This window comes from Mandrillus leucophaeus, unplaced genomic scaffold (genome assembly GCF_000951045.1).
Source record: "Mandrillus leucophaeus isolate KB7577 unplaced genomic scaffold, Mleu.le_1.0 Scaffold432, whole genome shotgun sequence".
NCBI classification, from domain to species: Eukaryota; Metazoa; Chordata; class Mammalia; order Primates; family Cercopithecidae; genus Mandrillus; species Mandrillus leucophaeus.
Window position 1 is genome coordinate 385,338 of NW_012104610.1, and position 17,005 is coordinate 402,342.

The 17,005-nt window shown below is 57.4% G+C and overlaps 1 protein-coding gene across 4 annotated transcripts in view; it reads left to right on the forward strand.

The window, feature by feature from the left end:
* ARAP1 (ArfGAP with RhoGAP domain, ankyrin repeat and PH domain 1) overlaps window positions 1-14,946 on the forward strand; it is an 82,412-nt gene extending 67,466 nt beyond the window's left edge. For 2 of the 4 annotated variants that reach the window (XM_011993652.1, XM_011993653.1), the window contains 19 exons: window positions 282-417; window positions 726-828; window positions 1,712-1,907; window positions 2,169-2,220; window positions 2,332-2,495; window positions 2,624-2,836; window positions 3,159-3,264; window positions 3,948-4,095; window positions 4,185-4,271; window positions 4,358-4,426; window positions 4,716-4,833; window positions 6,052-6,165; window positions 6,383-6,528; window positions 7,071-7,103; window positions 11,294-11,376; window positions 12,109-12,159; window positions 12,345-12,408; window positions 13,650-13,799; window positions 14,337-14,946. In XM_011993652.1, coding sequence (XP_011849042.1) covers window positions 282-417; window positions 726-828; window positions 1,712-1,907; window positions 2,169-2,220; window positions 2,332-2,495; window positions 2,624-2,836; window positions 3,159-3,264; window positions 3,948-4,095; window positions 4,185-4,271; window positions 4,358-4,426; window positions 4,716-4,833; window positions 6,052-6,165; window positions 6,383-6,528; window positions 7,071-7,103; window positions 11,294-11,376; window positions 12,109-12,159; window positions 12,345-12,408; window positions 13,650-13,799; window positions 14,337-14,354 — 2,051 coding nt within the window. In that variant the 3' untranslated portion in view covers window positions 14,355-14,946. The remainder of the gene's footprint in view (window positions 1-281; window positions 418-725; window positions 829-1,711; window positions 1,908-2,168; window positions 2,221-2,331; window positions 2,496-2,623; window positions 2,837-3,158; window positions 3,265-3,947; window positions 4,096-4,184; window positions 4,272-4,357; window positions 4,427-4,715; window positions 4,834-6,051; window positions 6,166-6,382; window positions 6,529-7,070; window positions 7,104-11,293; window positions 11,377-12,108; window positions 12,160-12,344; window positions 12,409-13,649; window positions 13,800-14,336) is intronic. The other 2 variants (XM_011993655.1, XM_011993654.1) reach the window with 1 other exon arrangement.
* Window positions 14,947-17,005: the final 2,059 nt, after the last annotated feature.

Here is a 17,005-nt window from a genome sequence, read left to right on the forward strand (position 1 = left end):
TGAAGACCATGGAATGGTTTTGGTTAGAGGAAGGATGTGGTCTGATTTTAGCTAGATCACTCTGGGATTTTGGAAGGGGCTGCCTTAGAGGCCTGGGGGAGAGGATGACTTGTGGGCTGGCTGGCATGGTGGGGATGCAGAGAGGTGGATGGATTTGGGAGAAACTTGAGAGAATGAAGAGCACATGGGTCAGATGGGAGTGGGAGCCTTGGGAGGATGGAGAGGTGGTTTTCAGGTGGTGGGGGGCTCCCTGATGGCTCCCCTGCCCAAATTCTCCCCAGAGTTCAGCCGGCGCTGGTGTGTCCTTAGTGACGGGGTCCTGAGCTACTATGAGAATGAGCGGGCAGTGACCCCCAACGGAGAGATTCGGGCCAGCGAGATTGTGTGCCTGGCAGTGCCCCTTCCCGATACCCATGGGTGAGCACCCCTGGGCAAATCAGACTGTGGTTGCTATAAGGTACAGTCCCCCACTGGGGAGACAGGGAAATAGGCCCAGAGAAGGGGAGGACCTCCCCAGGGTCACACAGCAAACGGAGGCTGCATAAGGGCCGACCCCGGTCTTTTGAGGCCCCAGCCCAAGACTTTTCCACCACCTCTTAGGGGACCGAGTAAGGACAAGCGCCAAGGCAGTGTGGAGGGGGCAGAGGATGGCGGTTGATGGTGCAGGTTGGGGGTGGGCCAGTGCTGGATGAGGTGGGCCTGAGTCCTGGCCTGTGTATTTGCAGCTTTGAGCACACCTTTGAGGTGTACACAGAGGGAGAACGGCTGTACCTGTTTGGGCTGGAGAGCATGGAGCAGGCTCATGAGTGGGTCAAGTGTATTGCTAAGGTGGGCCTGGGGTAGCAGGGCGGGTGTAAGGGTGTCTGACGGGGGAAGGTGGGGCCTACTGACCAATCCCATGTATCCCAGCTCCCCCATCTAGAGAGCAGCAGCTAGATGGAGGGCAGCAGACATGGAGCAGGCCTGTCCCGCCAAGGGCCTACTGTAATCTGCAGCCCTCTGCAGGGTTGGTCAGACCTGTCTTAGCTCTGCAGAAGAAGGGCTGTGGCCTTGTACTCCACAGGTGCTCAATAAGTGAATGACAGTCAGAGCCATCTTAGGATGGACAGTGCCTCCTCCAGGGGAGTGTGCTCCTTGTTCCTGGAGGCGAGCAAGCAGAGGCTGGAGGGAAGAGGCAGTGAGGCCACGGGGAGAGCTCTGCCTCGGGGACTAGAGCCAGGTGCCTGTGGGGTCCCCTGTGCTGTAAGAGCCTGTGACTTTTTATCATTCACTTGTCCATTGATCAGTTGTCTTGTGTGCCTCTTGAGAGTCAGCCCGCAGAGACCTGGGGACCCAGATGAACCAGGCTTAGTCCTAGCCCTTCAGTAGCTCCCATGTGGGTGTGGAAGACAGCTCCCCTGCGGGTGGGGTTCAGGCGGCAGCAACAGTGTAACCAGTGCCACAACAGAGGGCAAGAATGCTTTGGTGCTGTGGGGGCCCAGAGAAGGGCCCTCCAGAAAGTGTCTGGGAAGGCTTTCCAGAGGTGGGCACATCTGAGTAGGTATGAAGTGGGACATGGTACCCAAGTTCCATCTGTGGGCTTGGTTCTGCCTTGGGGAAGAGAAGGCCGCTGGGTGGGAAGAGGGCACCTGCCTGTAAGCCAAGAAGCTGGGGCATTGGGGCAGGCAGTGCTGTTGGCTGATGCTGTCTCCCCCGGCTGCCTCTCTGCCAGGCATTCGTGCCTCCCCTGGCTGAGGATCTGCTGGCCCGGGATTTTGAGCGGCTGGGACGCCTACCCTACAAAGCTGGCCTGAGCCTACAGCGGGCCCAGGAGGGCTGGTTCTCTCTCAGTGGCTCGGAGCTCCGCGCTGTCTTCCCGGAGGGGCCCTGCGAAGAGCCGCTGCAACTACGGAAACTGCAGGAGCTTTGTGCGTGGACCAGACCTGGGCCCCCAGCCTCCAGGGCACCCTATCCTGGGCTCCCAGGCCCCCAGCCCTTGCCTGGAAGTCTGAGCTCTGCCTGGCTTGGCCAGAGCTGCCATCCTGCCCTCTCATGTCCTTGGAGTGCATCTCAGCCACCCCATACATTGGCGGGCGGGTCCTAAGGATGTGTGTGCGCTCAGAGAGGGAGGGAGCAGGTTGGGGATCAGGAACAAGACCTGGACCTCACCTTGACTAACCCCTCCACAGCCATCCAGGGGGACAGTGAGAACCAGGTGCTGGTGCTGGTGGAGCGAAGGAGGTGAGCCACGGCCTCCCTGAGGGGCTCTGAGAAGCCTGGAGCCGCCTGATGGGCCTGGGGACAGGGTGGGATAGGTGTAGGCCCCTCAGTGACTGACTGTCCCTGGTCCAGGACACTGTACATACAGGGCGAGCGGCGGCTGGACTTCATGGGTTGGCTGGGGGCCATCCAGAAAGCAGCCGCCAGCATGGGGGACACGCTGTCGGAGCAGCAGCTTGGGGACTCGGATATCCCGGTGATCGTGTACCGCTGTGTGGACTACATCACGCAGTGCGGTGAGCCCTGCCCCTGCGGTGCCGGCCCCGCCCCCTCCCAGAGAGCCACCTCCCGTCCCAGAGCTGCGTGGCCCCGCCCCATGACGCAATGCCTCAGGCCCCAAACGCTTGGCCCCGCCCCTCCCTAGGCCTGACCTCCGAGGGCATCTACCGCAAGTGTGGGCAGACATCGAAGACGCAGCGGCTGCTGGAGAGCCTGCGGCAGGATGCGCGCTCTGTGCACCTCAAGGAGGGCGAGCAGCACGTGGATGATGTTTCCTCGGCGCTCAAGCGCTTCCTGCGCGACCTGCCCGATGGGCTCTTCACTCGTGCCCAGCGCCTAGCCTGGCTGGAGGCCTCAGGTGGGCCCTGCAGCCCGTGCCCAGCCTCCTCCACCCATCCCTCCGGACTCCTCCACCCTTCCCTTCTGGCGCTTGCACTAGGCTCACCCTAACCGACAGGCTCCAGTTGCCCGCCTCTGCTTGTCATTCCCATTGCCACTCCATACGGAGCCCGGGGCCCTGGAAGACCCAGAGTTCCTTACCCTGGTTGAGTGCCTGGCCTGCATTGACTTGGAGGGCACAGGGACTGCTGTCACCCACCATGAGAAGCAGGACAGCCCGGGCGGGGTGAGGAGATGATAGTTACAGGGGGTTTCTGACCTGATTTTTCTTTCCCACCCAGAGATTGAGGATGAGGAGGAGAAGGTCTCCAGGTACCGAGAGCTCCTGGTGCGGCTGCCACCTGTCAACCGGGCCACAGTGAAGGCCCTTATCAGCCACCTGTACTGGTGAGGGAGGATACCATTGTGAGACTCTGGGGGGATGGGGTGAAGGTTCTTCTACCCCCACCCTGGCTGACTGCCCTCCCCTGGGAGCCAGCTGGGCTTCTGCACCAAGTGCTGACTGTGATCTGCCCTCACATTGGACATTTGTAGAGCAGGGGTCCCCAGCCCCCAGGCCACAGACCAGTACAGGTTTGTAGCCTGTCAGGAACCAGGCTGCACAGCAGGAGGTGAGTGGTGGGTGAACAGGCATTACTGCCTGAGCTCTGCCTCCCGTCAGATCAGCCGCAACGTTAGATTCTCAAAGGATCGGAACTCTATTGTGAACTGCACATGGGAGGTGGCGCGCTCCTTATGAGAATCTAATGCCTCTGAAACCATCCCCTGCCCCCACCATCCTGTCTTTGGAAAAATTGTCTTCCATGAAACCAATCCCTGGTGCCAGAACTGTTGGGGCCACTGTTATAGAGGATTTTTCCACTTGGGACCAGGTTACCTTGGCTGGATCTCCCAGCTTCCCAGTCCTACTCCTACCAGGACCCAAGATATGGCCAGAAAAACTGTTCCTACCCCGTTAAATAGTGGTGCCCTCTGATCAGACCAGTCTTGGACCTGTCAGAAATTAACAGGGAGAAATGGGAAGCTCTGGCCTGACTCCTCACTCAAGGCCCTCCTCCGCCTCTCTCCAGTGTCCAGTGCTTCTCAGACACGAACCAGATGAATGTGCACAACCTGGCAATTGTGTTTGGGCCCACGCTCTTCCAGACAGATGGGCAGGACTACAAGGCTGGCCGTGTGGTGGAAGACCTCATTAACCACTATGTGGTGGTGTTTAGTGTGCGTCCCTGGTCAGTGGGCAGTGGAGGGCAGGGATGAGCCTTCCAGATGGCGGTGACCACCTGTCCTTGCCCCTCGCCCCTTCCCAGGTGGATGAGGAAGAGCTCAGGAAGCAGCGGGAGGAGATCACTGCCATTGTGAAGATGCGTGTGGCTGGCACTGCCAGTGGGACCCAGGTGAAGTCTGGAGCCTGGGTGGGGGGCTTGGGCCTACCACCTGCGCCCATTTTCTAGGCCCCCAGCTGAGCCCTGTCTCCCTGCAGCATGCCGGTGACTTCATCTGCACAGTGTATCTGGAGGAGAAGAAGGCAGAGACCGAGCAGCACGTCAAGGTAGGTGCTGAGACCTAGAAGCCAAGGGGCCAGAGAGTCAGGCTGGGCCAGGCACAGGCTCAGATGGCCAGGGGAGCAGTGCTTCCATCCCAAGGAGAAGACCAGTTTGGGACCTGTATCTGGCTGGTGCTGGGGCCTGCTCCTAAGAACTACTCAGAAATACCCCTCTGTATCCCAGGACTCTAGAAGGGCCTGAGAAGGATGGGCTCAGGCTCTGAATCACGTAGCAAGGTTATGGTAGAGCAGGGGCCAGGCACAGGTAGGCTAATCTTCTCCTTGGTCCTTGCAGATCCCAGCATCCATGACTGCTGAGGAGCTCACCCTGGAGATCCTGGATCGCCGGAATGTAGGCATCAGGGAGAAGGATTATTGGACCTGCTTTGAGGTTAACGAGAGGGAGGAGGCAGGTGGGTGACCCTGGGCTTGTGCAGGGTGTGGTATGGCTTGTCTCAGCTGTAGCCCCAGTCTGTCCTCCCCTACCCTGCACATGAGGATGGGTGGTGAAAAGGACTTTGATGACGTGTTGCTGTCACACTGATCTCTGTGACGGCGGTGATAGGGTGCTGGCAGGGATTGAGGTTATGCCTGTCATGTGGCTGATAGAAGGGACAGTGAAGGGGTAGATGGTGTTGACTGTGATGGTGCTTTCTTAGGTGTCAGTGACAATGGTGATGGTTGAGGGGAGAAAGGTAATTTATGGTAAAGGTGATCTTGATGGCAGTGGAGGATGAGGCTGTATGTGTTCATTTGTTTTACTGTCCTTGTTGAGTGCCAGGCACTGGGCTGGGGAGCCACACACATAGTCCCTATCCTCGTTGGGGTTAGTCTGGTAGGGGATGGAGGCATTAGTCTAATGATCACACCAATAAATATTCAACTACAGTTGCATTAACTGCTGTGGAGGAAAGACCCATGGCATCACCAGATCTTTCCCGAGCCAGGATGGGAAGGAAGAGTAGGGGTTATTTGGTGAAGAAGGCAAAAGCCCTGTGGTGGGCAGAGGCACAGCCCTTTCAAGGAGACGAGGGCAGTGAGGGGATGGTGACATGGGTGGGGCTGGAGATCAAGGCAGAGGCAGCCACGCAGAGCCTAGCAGCAATGCAAGACCGTCGGAGGGTTAGTGAGTAAGAGTTTAAGAAGATTGCTACTCGCTGCTGGGTGGGGAGAGGGAAATTAGAGCACACTTTGAAGGCCGTGGTTTAGTCTGAGGAGAAGGCAGTAATGTGGGCTGGGGTGGCAGCAGTGGAGATGGACAGAGCAGAGAGATTTGACATGTGGATCAGGAGAGGGAGGAGAGGTTTGTTTCTGGATGGAGCAGCCTGGTGGGTGGTGGTGGTGGCGTTTCCCCGATGGGGGCCACGGGGAGGGCGGGAAGGGAGGCGGGGGTGGAGATCACAGGCATGGTTTTGCACATGTTGAATTGGAGCAGCTTTGGTCACAGCCAGGTGTGTCAAGCCTGAAGCTTGGTCATGGGAAGGGCGGTCGTGATGGTAGTGTTTTGTGTCGTGGCACTTGCAGATGGTTGGAGTGGACCGGGGATGTGTAGGTGATATGTGCCCATCTGCCAGCCCTTGGTGGTATCGGGCCATATGGTCCCAGTGACGGTAGGTGTGACCTCTCCCCAGAGCGCCCCCTGCACTTTGCGGAGAAGGTGCTGCCCATCTTGCACGGGCTGGGCACGGACAGCCACCTGGTGGTGAAGAAGCACCAGGCCATGGAGGCCATGCTGCTGTACCTGGGTAGGTGGTGCCTGCAGGGTGGCCAGGCTCCGGGCATTCCCCTCTTCCAGAGCCAGGGTGGGACCTGGTGATGCCAGGTAGGAGCAGCTCAGGCAGAGGGCACCAGGTGGGTGGGTCTCTGTGGAGAGGCTGGGGCAGGATGGGGCAGCTTCCTTCGTCCTGGGACCCAGCCCCAGCTGGGTTGGTGCAGCCTGTACCCACTCCAGTCCCCCCCCAGCCAGCCGTGTCAGTGACACCAAGCATGGCATGATGAAGTTCCGTGAGGACCGCAGCCTCCTGGGCCTGGGCCTGCCCTCAGGCGGCTTCCACGATCGTTACTTCATCCTCAACAGCAGCTGCCTGCGGCTCTACAAGGAGGTCCGGGTAAGTGGCCCCACTGGGTTCGGCCTCAGGTTGTGCACCTGTACCCCTGAATGTGCTCAGAGATTCCCCTTGGTCTGCAAGTAGAAATATTCCTGTTGCAGGCTCTCAGGATAGCACAGCAGTGGGGGAGAACTGTAGACTCTCAAGGCCCCTCCTGCTGTGGCCCTGGATGTCCACTCTACTGTGCCCTGTAGCCCCACTAGGCCCTGGCACCCGGATGCCATCACACCACTCCATGCCCATGCTCTGTCTCACTGTGCCTGTGCCTTATCACTGCACCCACAGGAACCTGTTACTTGATGACAGCCCCAAGTTGTGGCCCATGCATGCCTTGTCACATCGTACATCGTACACCTCCTGAGCCACCCTCCTCACTCATTTTGTCCACATGCAGGTGTTCTCCCAACCCAGACTCCACTTGGCACCCTCCACCTTCTGCACATACATGCCACACACACACCCCAACCCCACACATCACTGCACATGCTGTCCTGGCTCTAGACCTGGGACTTCTTCCATAACCCTGATCCTCTATCAAACAGAGCCAGAGGCCATGGAGCGGGGCCCCTGAGACTGTGAGTAGCTGTGGGCTGACTGCCAGCTGCCTTACACCACCTGGGGGCCAAATGAGCTGGGTAGGAGCATGGGGACACAGCCAGGGCTCCTGGCCATCTCCAGGCATGGTTCCCTGCCCGCTTGCCGGTCGGCACTAGCCCCTATCCTGGGCCTAAGCTCCTCCCCTTTATCCCTAATCCTGTCCCAGGGTCCTTTCCCCAAGATAGGGTTCCCTATCAGTGCAGTGCTCTAGAATTTTCCAAAGGACTCTGTGTGGAAGCTAAACATCCAGTAATGATGGCACCTAGGTTTGAATTAGAGCTCTGATCTTCTCCTGTCATCCCTGCAGCCTCCTTATTTCTAACCCTGGACAGTGTTCCAGGACTGTCAGAACATTCTTACTACTGCCCTTGTCCTGACATGCCAGGGTGGGACGAGAGAGGCTTGTGGGATATCCCCCACCTGGGGTAGGAGTCTCTCTGAGGCCTCCCTGGCTGGCTGTTTCCACTCTGCACAGTCCTAGGCGAGAGAGCTCATCCCCTCCGCCCTTGGGGCTACCCTATTCCTAGGGGGATACTTCTGTCTGAGAGAAGGTCCTTGCTCAGGTTCTGCTGAGAATCTGCATCTCATGATGCCCCTGTGGGTCCCAGCTATGCCTTGGGGGCCACAGAGCATAGATGCCCCTACAGCAGGGATTCCCAGCTGTTAGGAACAGGGCCATGCAACAGGAGGTGAGCATCGGGCGAGTGAACATTACTGCCTGAGCTCTGCCTCCTGTTAGGTCAGCAGCGGCATTAGATTCTCCTAAGAGTGTGAACCCTACTGTGAACTGTGCAAGCGAGGGATCTAGGTTGTGTGCTTCTTATGAGAATCTAATGTCTGAAGATCTGAGGTTTTACAGTTTCATCCCAAAACCATCCCTCCATCCATGGAAAAATTATTGTCCGCAAAACTGGTCCCTGGCACCAAAAAGATTGGGGACTGCTGCCCTGCAAGATGGGCAGCAGAGACATGGTTCCAAGCCTGGTGGTCTAGCCTGAGCTCCCACAGCTACCCCCCACCGCAACCCCAGTGTCTTCAGCCTCTTCCTGCCCCTTGCATTTCCTGAGGTTGTCTGAATAGGCTTGGCTGCCATGGCAGGAGCAGAGCCGACAGAACAGGACCTCATCTCCTTCTCTTTGCATTTTGTGCCTCTTCTAATGCATCCCGGGCTCTTGCTAACCCTGTGGGAAACGCCGTCTCTTCTCTCCTTTGCCCTCTTCTGTGATCACATCCTCACTTCTGAGCCTCTCCGCCCATCCAGTCAATCCCCCTTGGTTCTGGGATGCTATCTCCCTGGCCCCCTACCTCTAGGAGTGCTTAGAACCCTTGCCGTGGGCAGAAGGGAGGGAGGATGGCTGAGGCACCTGGAAAGGCAGCTGTGGATCCCTGGGCATGGAAGGAAGGAGGCAGAAGAGCTCGAAAAAGGGATGAGATCTAATGTTCCCTAAGGAACCAGGCTTAGTGCTGGCCCCTCACATACTGAGACATGGAATCCTTACTACTGTTCTCTGAGGAAGAGGGCTGTCCCCACTTCCAGGTGAGAAAACAGGCTTTGTGTGACTTGCCCAAGGCCATCTGTAAGTGTAGACTGGGACTCGCACCCATACAAGCTTATATTCCTGGAAGTCTCGGACTTGAGGACTCAGCAGGGAGGGGTGCTCAGCACAGAGTAGGTGGTGCTCTCCACACCCCAGTGACAGCCAACACCTCTGGCCTGGCAGAGGCCCTGAGCAGATGTGGGCTGGTTACCACGGGGTTATCAATTCTGGCATTTGTTGGTTTATGCGGCAGTAGGACAGAATATTTGAAATTGGAACAATCTCAGGTGATTCAGCAGGATACATGGCCACTTGTGCCTTATCCTGGGGGTCTCCTCTTATTAAAAACCCTGAGGCACCTGGAAAAGGCACATGCTAGAAAGATCTTGGTCCCAGCAGAGATTGTTAAGCATCAAGAGTAAACTTCGTTGTCTGCCTGTGGCCTCGTGCCTTGGAGATACTGGAAACATGAGCTGTCCGATTAGAAATGAAGTCCTTGGGCCAGGTGCAGTGGCTCATGCCTGTAATCCCAGCACTTTGAGAGGCCGAGGTGGGAGGATTGCTTGAGTCCAGGAGTTTGAGACCAGCCTGGACAACATGGTGAAACCCTGTCTCTATAAAAATTAGCTGGACATGGTGGTACATGCCTGCAGTCCCAGCTACTCAGGAGGCTGAAGTGGGAGAATGGCTTGATCGCATGAGGTGGGGTTGCAGTATGCTGAGATTGCACCACTACACTCCAACTTGGGGGATTCATTCTCAAAAGGAGATTGCATTGACTGACATCCTTCCCTCCCAAGACCCCCTTTTGCAGACTTCCTGTCTCAGCCACCCTTACATCACACATGTGCCATGCACATCAGACTCCAGGGAATCGGAGGCCTGAGGGTTGTGGTTTCATTCTTGGAGCCACAGCCTGGTTCGAATACCTTGATTCCTGCAGTTGTCTCTGCGCCTGACTGGGCCTGTCCTGTCCACCCTCGACTCACTTGACTGCTTGCTTCTAGTTCTGTTCCCCTCCCACCCACAGCCTGACTTCTTCCAAACCCACAGCCTGTTTTCCATCCCCTCAGCCCAATTCCTCCTGTACCTGGAGTCCAGTTTCCCCCACATCCTTCCCCCACATGCCCAGAGCCTTGTGTTTACCGTGCCTGCAGCCGAATCTCTTTTACAGCCTCTATCTCAAGTCTTTCCATTTCTGCCATCAGCTGTCTTCCAGTTTGCAGGCCGATTGCTAGTGCTCCCAGCCTTGCTTCTTCTGTATGTGCATACAGGTTTCTTCCTTGTATTCCCCCACATCTTGTTTCTTCCATGTCCGAAGCCTGATTTCCTTCCGCCTGCCTGATTTCCTCCCTGTCTGCGACCCTGATTGTCCCATGCCTGCAGCCCAGTTGGTACCAGGCCCTCCTGGGCACATGCCCATAATCAGGTTAGGTGCTGTCTATAGAAGACATGAGGCTTTCCAGTCAGCAGGTATCGGGGTGAAAGCAGAGTGAAAAGTCCTTACTAAGGCCCTCCTAAGCCACACCCCCTGTGAGAGCACAGAGGTCTCCTCCAGTCCCTAGGCAGCCCATCCTTTTGTGATACCACAGGAAGTCCACCAATTCCCAAAACTTCCCTCTCCCCTGGTTGTCCCTTCTCTGGCCCCTGCTGAGGAGCCATGCCTGGAGGTGGCTGGCAGCAATGGTGGGGAACAGGGGGGCGGTAGCTCAGTCTTTGACCCCCAGTTTTGGTTGTAAGTGAATCCCCCTCCCGTGCCATTCACCCTGGTGCCCCTGTGGGCTCCAGGGGTGCTTGGTAGGGGTAGGGCTTCAAGCAAGTGGCTCCCAGAGCAGGAGGAAGCCTCATTAGCTTGACCTTCCTTGGGGGTCATTGCCCCCATCCCTCTGCCTCCTAGCCAGCCTGCTCCTTCCAACCCAGACCCATATGCAGAGGTGGGGGCCAGAGGTGAACATTTTGGCAATCTGGTGCCCCTCCCCAGTACATTGGTCTCTCGCTTCCTGACCTAGACCATTGGGAAGTTCTTCCTGTGGTCTATTGAATAGCTGTTCTGCTTAAGCTTGAGTCATTAGCCTTCTTGTGGAACCAAAGAGCTAGTAACTGCTGGTCCCTCAAGCCTTGTGTTCACACGGTCAACCCTGGAGCCTCCGTGGGGCAGGGAGGGCTGAGAAATGAATAATCTGAGACGAACATAGACACGAGCAGCCAACCGAGGCTCTCTGATCACACCTGCTTGTTCCAGCTTGGTGCTGGGGGAGGATGTGCAGTTCTCCCTCCACATACAATCTGATTCAGGCTGATGCTTCAAGTCCTCCAGTTTGCAGGGCATCAGGGTGGTGCTGGGATTTGCTGTTATAGGTGTCCCAGTTGGGACGGCTGCCTCAGAGACTGAGGGTTGACTGTCTGATACTTCTGCAGGGAGACAGGCCTTGGGGGCCTAGGGCTGGGAGGTTGGTTGGGCTGGATTGTGAACAAGGAGGGCTTTGAAAAGAAGGCTTCTTGGAGGAGGTGCTCTGTGCTGGGATGCAAAGAGGGCTGGGGAGTGGGAAGAGGGAGGTGCCCAGTCGGGAGAGCAGCCCCAGTGCCCTTTCTGCAGACTAAAGTGCCCTCTTCTCCTCACCCTACCCCAGAGTCACCGGCCTGAGAAGGAGTGGCCCGTCAAGAGTCTCAGAGTCTACCTGGGAGTGAAGAAGAAACTCAGGCCACCCACCTGGTAAGCTGGGACTGGGCAGATAGGCCTGCTGCTGGGGCCTGTGGGGGCTCAGAACTGATGGGGGAGGCACAGCTGGGGTTTTTAATTTGACAGAGGTCAGTACAGGGGCTCTGATGGTGTGGTCCCCAGACCAGCAGCATCACCTGGACACACTTTCAACACAAATTCTCGGCCAAGTGCAATGGCTCGTATCTGTAATCTCATTTCTTGGGGAAGCCAAGTCAGGCGGATTGCTCGAACCCAGGAGTTCGAAACCAGCCTGGGCAACATGGTGAGACCCTGTCTCTGCAAAAAGAATACAAAAATTAACTGGGTTTGGTGGCGCGCTACTCAGGAGGCTGAGGCGGGAGGATCACTTGAGCCCGGGAGTTTGAGTCTGCAGTGATCTGTGGTCACGACACTGCACTCCAGCCTGGGCGACAGAGTGCGAGTGAGACCCTATCTCAAAAAAAAAAAAAAAAAGAAAAGAAAAGAAAACAGAAACACAAATTCTCAGGTGTCACCCCATTCCTACTGAATCACAGATTCTGAGGGTGGGGCTGGGGCTTAGGGGTGTCAAGGGCCTGGAAGGCTGGTGGGGGCTGAGAGAGGAAGAGGCCAGGACGTGTCACTCTTGTGAGAAGGCTCTGAACTCTGGCTCTGGCTGTGGCTTCTGGGTTCTGTCCTGGGAACCGGGGCGTTGAGCCTCTATGGCCTGTCAAACACCCCACTCTCTGCCCTCTTCCTCTGCAGCTGGGGCTTCACAGTGGTGCATGAAACAGAGAAACATGAGAAACAGCAGTGGTGAGTGAGCGCCTCATCCTGAGACCCCAGGCTGAGGAAAGTTGGTGGCACATCGCCCTTGATTGGGTCCCTCATCACTGCCCAGATCTGTGTCCACTAGCAGACCCTGGGCTGGGGAGGCAGACACGGTGTTCCCTGCTCAGTCAGGCCTTTGGCATCATGCAGGTCCGTGTCCCACCCTGCAGGTACCTCTGCTGTGACACACAGATGGAGCTCCGGGAGTGGTTTGCTACCTTCCTGTTCGTGCAGGTACCAGGTGCAGAGTGTGGGGTGTGGGGTGGGTCCCTGGAGGCTTCCATTATGGAGAATGGGGACATTGGCTTCTGTGCTATTCAGCCCACCCCTTGCTTCAAGGAGATTTTGAGTTGCTTTTAATTGATCTGCTAGTTTATTCAATAAACCCTTCCTAGCACCTACTGTTAGTCTAGCTCCAAGCCAGGGATGCTAGGGACAGACAGGACACAGACCCTGCCCTTGGGGCACCCCTTATGTGAACAGGAAAACAGACCCAGAAGTGGCCAGTTATAGCCCAGTGTGATCAGTGCTGTGGTGGCAGTGGAGAGCCTAGGGGATCTGAGTTTTAGGAAATGTGGGAGAATTCAAGCAAAGAGGGGAATGGCTTCTAGGCAGAGGGAATGGTTTAGGCAAAGGTCCAGAGATATGCAAGAGAAGCACAGATTGTTAAAGTGGAATGTGAGGGGAGAAGCCAGGAGTGCTGGAAGTCAACACAGGAAAGGGAGTGAGAAGCAGAATCTCAAAGAGCCTTGTAGGCCATGCCAGGGAAACTTAACTCGACACAGAGGTCAGTGGGGAACCACTGGCGGGGGGTGGGAGTGGCATTTAGGCAGAGTGTGGTGCAGGCTTGAGTCTGCGAGGGCTCACTCTGGGTGCAGCGTCAGAAAGAGGGACGGAGGGTAGAGCCCAGAGGTGAGCAGGCCAGTGAGGCAGTGGCTGTGGTAGCCCAGGCAGAGACATGGTGGGGATGACTCCTGAGCCAGAGCAGGGCCAGAGGCTGGGTTAGACTTAAAACAGATGAGTTAAGACAAAGAGTTTTTAAAGTGAGAGCTCATAAGCGTTTAGGGAAAAGGGAGACAAAATGACCAGGGTGCTGGGCTGAGTTCTTTCCTAGAGCTGTGTTCTTTTAGCCCTGAGTTTCGTGGTAAGCAAAGCCTAAAGGGAAACGGTGGATTCTGTAGTTCCTGGTTCCTAAGACGGGGCACAGCCATGTTCCTCTAAGAGAAATGTTTTCTTGGTTCTTGGAGGGGTTTGTGGATCCGGAGACTGGAGTTGACTAACAGAACTGGCCGTGTTTTGCCAGAGATGCAGTCATGTTCTCCCCACAGCTGCTTCTCGTATCGGCTGGGATCAAAGCTGAGGGCGTCATCTCAGATCACAGCTGGAGGCATTTCTGGGAAGGGTGGGCAGATCTGAGGCTGAATGTCTGGGTGAGCTGAAGCTGAGCCCAGCCCCGTCCTCTCTCTGCTCCCCAGCACGACGGCCTGGTGTGGCCCTCAGAACCCTCACGTGTGTCCCGGGCGGTGCCTGAGGTCCGGCTGGGCAGCGTGTCACTGATCCCCCTTCGAGGTAGTGAAAATGAAATGCGCCGGAGTGTGGCTGCCTTCACCGCGGACCCTCTCTCTGTGAGTGGCTCTCCGTGTCTTTGGGCAGGGGACTGGGGGCCTGGCTGGGTGCCTGCCTTCTACTCCACAGTAGATGATTGCCCTGATTGCCCTCCCCTATTGCCCTCCGGCCCCCTCCGTCCAGCCTCAGTGGGGGCCCTCATAGGCCCCTTTGGTTCACACCATTCAAAGGAGCCCCCTCTGCCTGGCCCTGGGAGCTGGGAGTCCCCTCTGCCTGGCCCTGGGAGCTGGGACTCCCTTCTGCCTGGCCCTGGGAGCTGGGACTCCCTTCTGTCTGGCCCTGGGAGCTGGGAGTCTCCTCTGCCTGGTCCTGGGAGCTGGGACTCCCTTCTGCCTGGCCCTGGGAGCTGGGAGTCCCTTCTGCCTGGCCCTGGGAGCTGGGAGTCCCCTCTGCCTGGCCCTGGGAGCTGGGAGCTGGGAGCCTGGCTGACTGGAGTGCTCCCCGCTGGCAGTGGAGAGTGGCTGCAGCAGCTTCAGCGGGGCGCCGACCCCTCTGGTCCTTCACAAAATATCTGTGGGCCTGTTCCCCTCCTGCAGCTCCTGCGCAACGTTTGAGCACAGGAGCCCATCCTTGGCTCTAGGATTCCACCGCTGGAAGCCTGTTCAGACACCCCTTATGCTCCAAGGCCTGGTGTGAGCCAGTAGGGGGTGCTTGGGAAACTGCACCCCACACCCCACATCCTCCATCCTGACTGCAGCATGGGGTTCCCCGGCAGGGGTGGGAGGCAGCAGGGTCAGCCTGGGCGGGAACCTCTCCCAACTCTGTTCAGGTGTTCAGACCTCTTAGCCCAACCTGCTCAGCCCCGTCGGGTTCACTGTCCCTGTGGTGCTGGAGAGATGGGCATAAGTCAGGAACTTGGGAGGATCACCACCCTTTCAGGGGCATGAGGCCCTGGGGCCTCCGCCGGAAGGGAGCCCCCTGCTACCCCCAGCAAACTCCAGAACAGCAGAAAGCGGGTGCTCTAGAGGAGCACTCAGCTCAGGGGGAAGGAGCTTTTGGCTGAGCTTCTACAGGGCTGAGAGCTGCGCTTTGGGGACTTCAGCCTCCCTTCCAGTATGGGCTGACTGGGGGGTCCAGACTACCTGATGCCCCTTCCCCTATTTGGGGTTTTTTGATAACATAAACATATCTGTATATTTTACCCTATGGTGCTGAGACCTGTGATTGGTTAAAGCGATTGGGCGTCGTGGGCTAGGAGGGACAGGAGGTCGGGAAGCCCAGGGGTGAGTGCCTAGTTCCTGAAGCTGAGAACCTAGGCCTTGCTTTCTCCAGGCCCTGAGTTATTCAGATGACCCACTTCCCCAAGCAGAGCCCTGGCCTGTCTCCATGCCTTCCCCATTTTACTATTGTGCAGTCAGGCTGGAAATGCCGGTCCTTTCCTGTCCAGCACTGACTCTGGCTGGACATGAGCCCCTGTCCTGCTGCAGTCCCAGCTGGGGCCTGGGTGTAGTATGTCAGTGACTCAGGCCTGGTACCCTTGCAGCAGCCCCCTGCTGGAGACGCAAGGTCAGAGCCACAGGAGCCTGAGCAAATTAGGAAGAAGCACCTTCGGGTCACCTGTGGCCCCAGTGCCTACCCCTCCAGAGGTGGGGCCTGTCATGCACTATGGGGCTGCCCTCGCTGGGCACTGCCTGGCCATCTCCTCCAAGACTAGGCCCTGGCCTGCAGGGGAGATAATGAACTGCTCAGAGATGGGTTTGGGACTCCCTGGGGAGGTGCCAGACACCACATTCCCGCCTCTCCCTAGAGCCTCATTACCACCCACTCTTCGGGGGCTCAGCAGGCGAACAGGCTGACTTCCCGTCCTTAGCCTCAGCCAGTGGGGCTGGGAAGAGTGGGTGGGGATGGGCCACGTGACCTCCGACTCAGACATCCAGCTCTGGGGAGCCCGGGGTCCAGTGGAAGACTTGGGGAGCTGGACTTCAGGTTCCCTCTCGCTGTCTCAGGAATTGGAGGTATATGGCAGGAGACTGGAACTGGTTCCCTGAGTCCTGCTGACCTGTTTCACAGGCTGGGGCCAAGCCCCTTGAGTCTCCCAGATCCACAGGTCGCTCTGGCCAGATCCACAGGTCGCTCTGGCCAGATCCACAGGTCGCTCTGGCCAGATCCACAGGTCGATGTCTGACCCTTCTGCCTCCAGCCAGGATAGGGCTAGTGGACCCCCTTATCCAAGTGCTCGGGGGCCAGAATCTGCTCCTGGATCCGACCTTGCACTGCCCAGCCGGCCCTGAGGCCCACCCGAGTGGGTGAGACTGGAGGCACCCCCTGCTCTGCTACGGCCACTGCCCCAGCTCAGGGCGCTGGCTGCAGTCCTGTGCTGGGCCACAAGGTGGCAGCCATGGACCACTCATCATTGCTGGAATCAACGCAGGGTCTGGAGGATGCCCTGATGGTGCTCCTGGAACAGGCCTTTCTCTGCTGGGGTGTGAAGCGGGACCCAGTTCTGTTTTAGACCCTCAGGCTGGTGACATTCTGAAAGGCAGCACCATACAGGAATGTGCTTTGGAGTCCTGGGCTCTGGGAACCAGGAAGAGGAGGGAACAGCCTTCTACCAAGTACCTGCTATGAATCGGCCCCTGTGCCTCCTGCACTGTCTGCTCTTGGCAAGGGCGAGCTAGGCCCAGAGAAGGGAGGCAGCTTTCCCAAGGTCACACCATGCTCGTGAAGCAGGCCTGAGGTCCATTCCCACTGCCCTACTTTGGTGGGGTCTGCCTCTTTGACTCCCCACCTGATTCCAACCCTTTTCTCCTCTTACAAATGGCCTGAGGCAGGGGGTCTGAACTGCCAGGAGTTAGTGATGGCTTAAAGTGCTTTCCCTCTGGTAGGGGGTAGGGGTGACATCCCAACAGGAGTCTCAGGGCCTCAACCAGAATGAAATATGCCGGTGACAATAGTGCTGGATGGGGTTAGGGGCAGGAGGCTCTGCTGGTCCTTGCCACAAGGATTCCTAAAAATGGGGCCTGTTGGGAACCTGGATGGTTTGCTCATTCACATATTATTTGAGGTCGGGTTGCTAGGGATGAGTTGAAGACCCCAGACCTGGACCTGCAGTGGGGCCAGGAGTAGCTCTTGGAAAGGGAGGGGTTTCCTGGACAAGGAGGTGCTCCTGAGCCAGCCTCGAAGACCTGAGGCCTTGCCAGATATGGTTGGAGTAGAGGTTAAAATACTGAAATACTGGGGGAGGAGGACAGGGCTTCAAGGACCA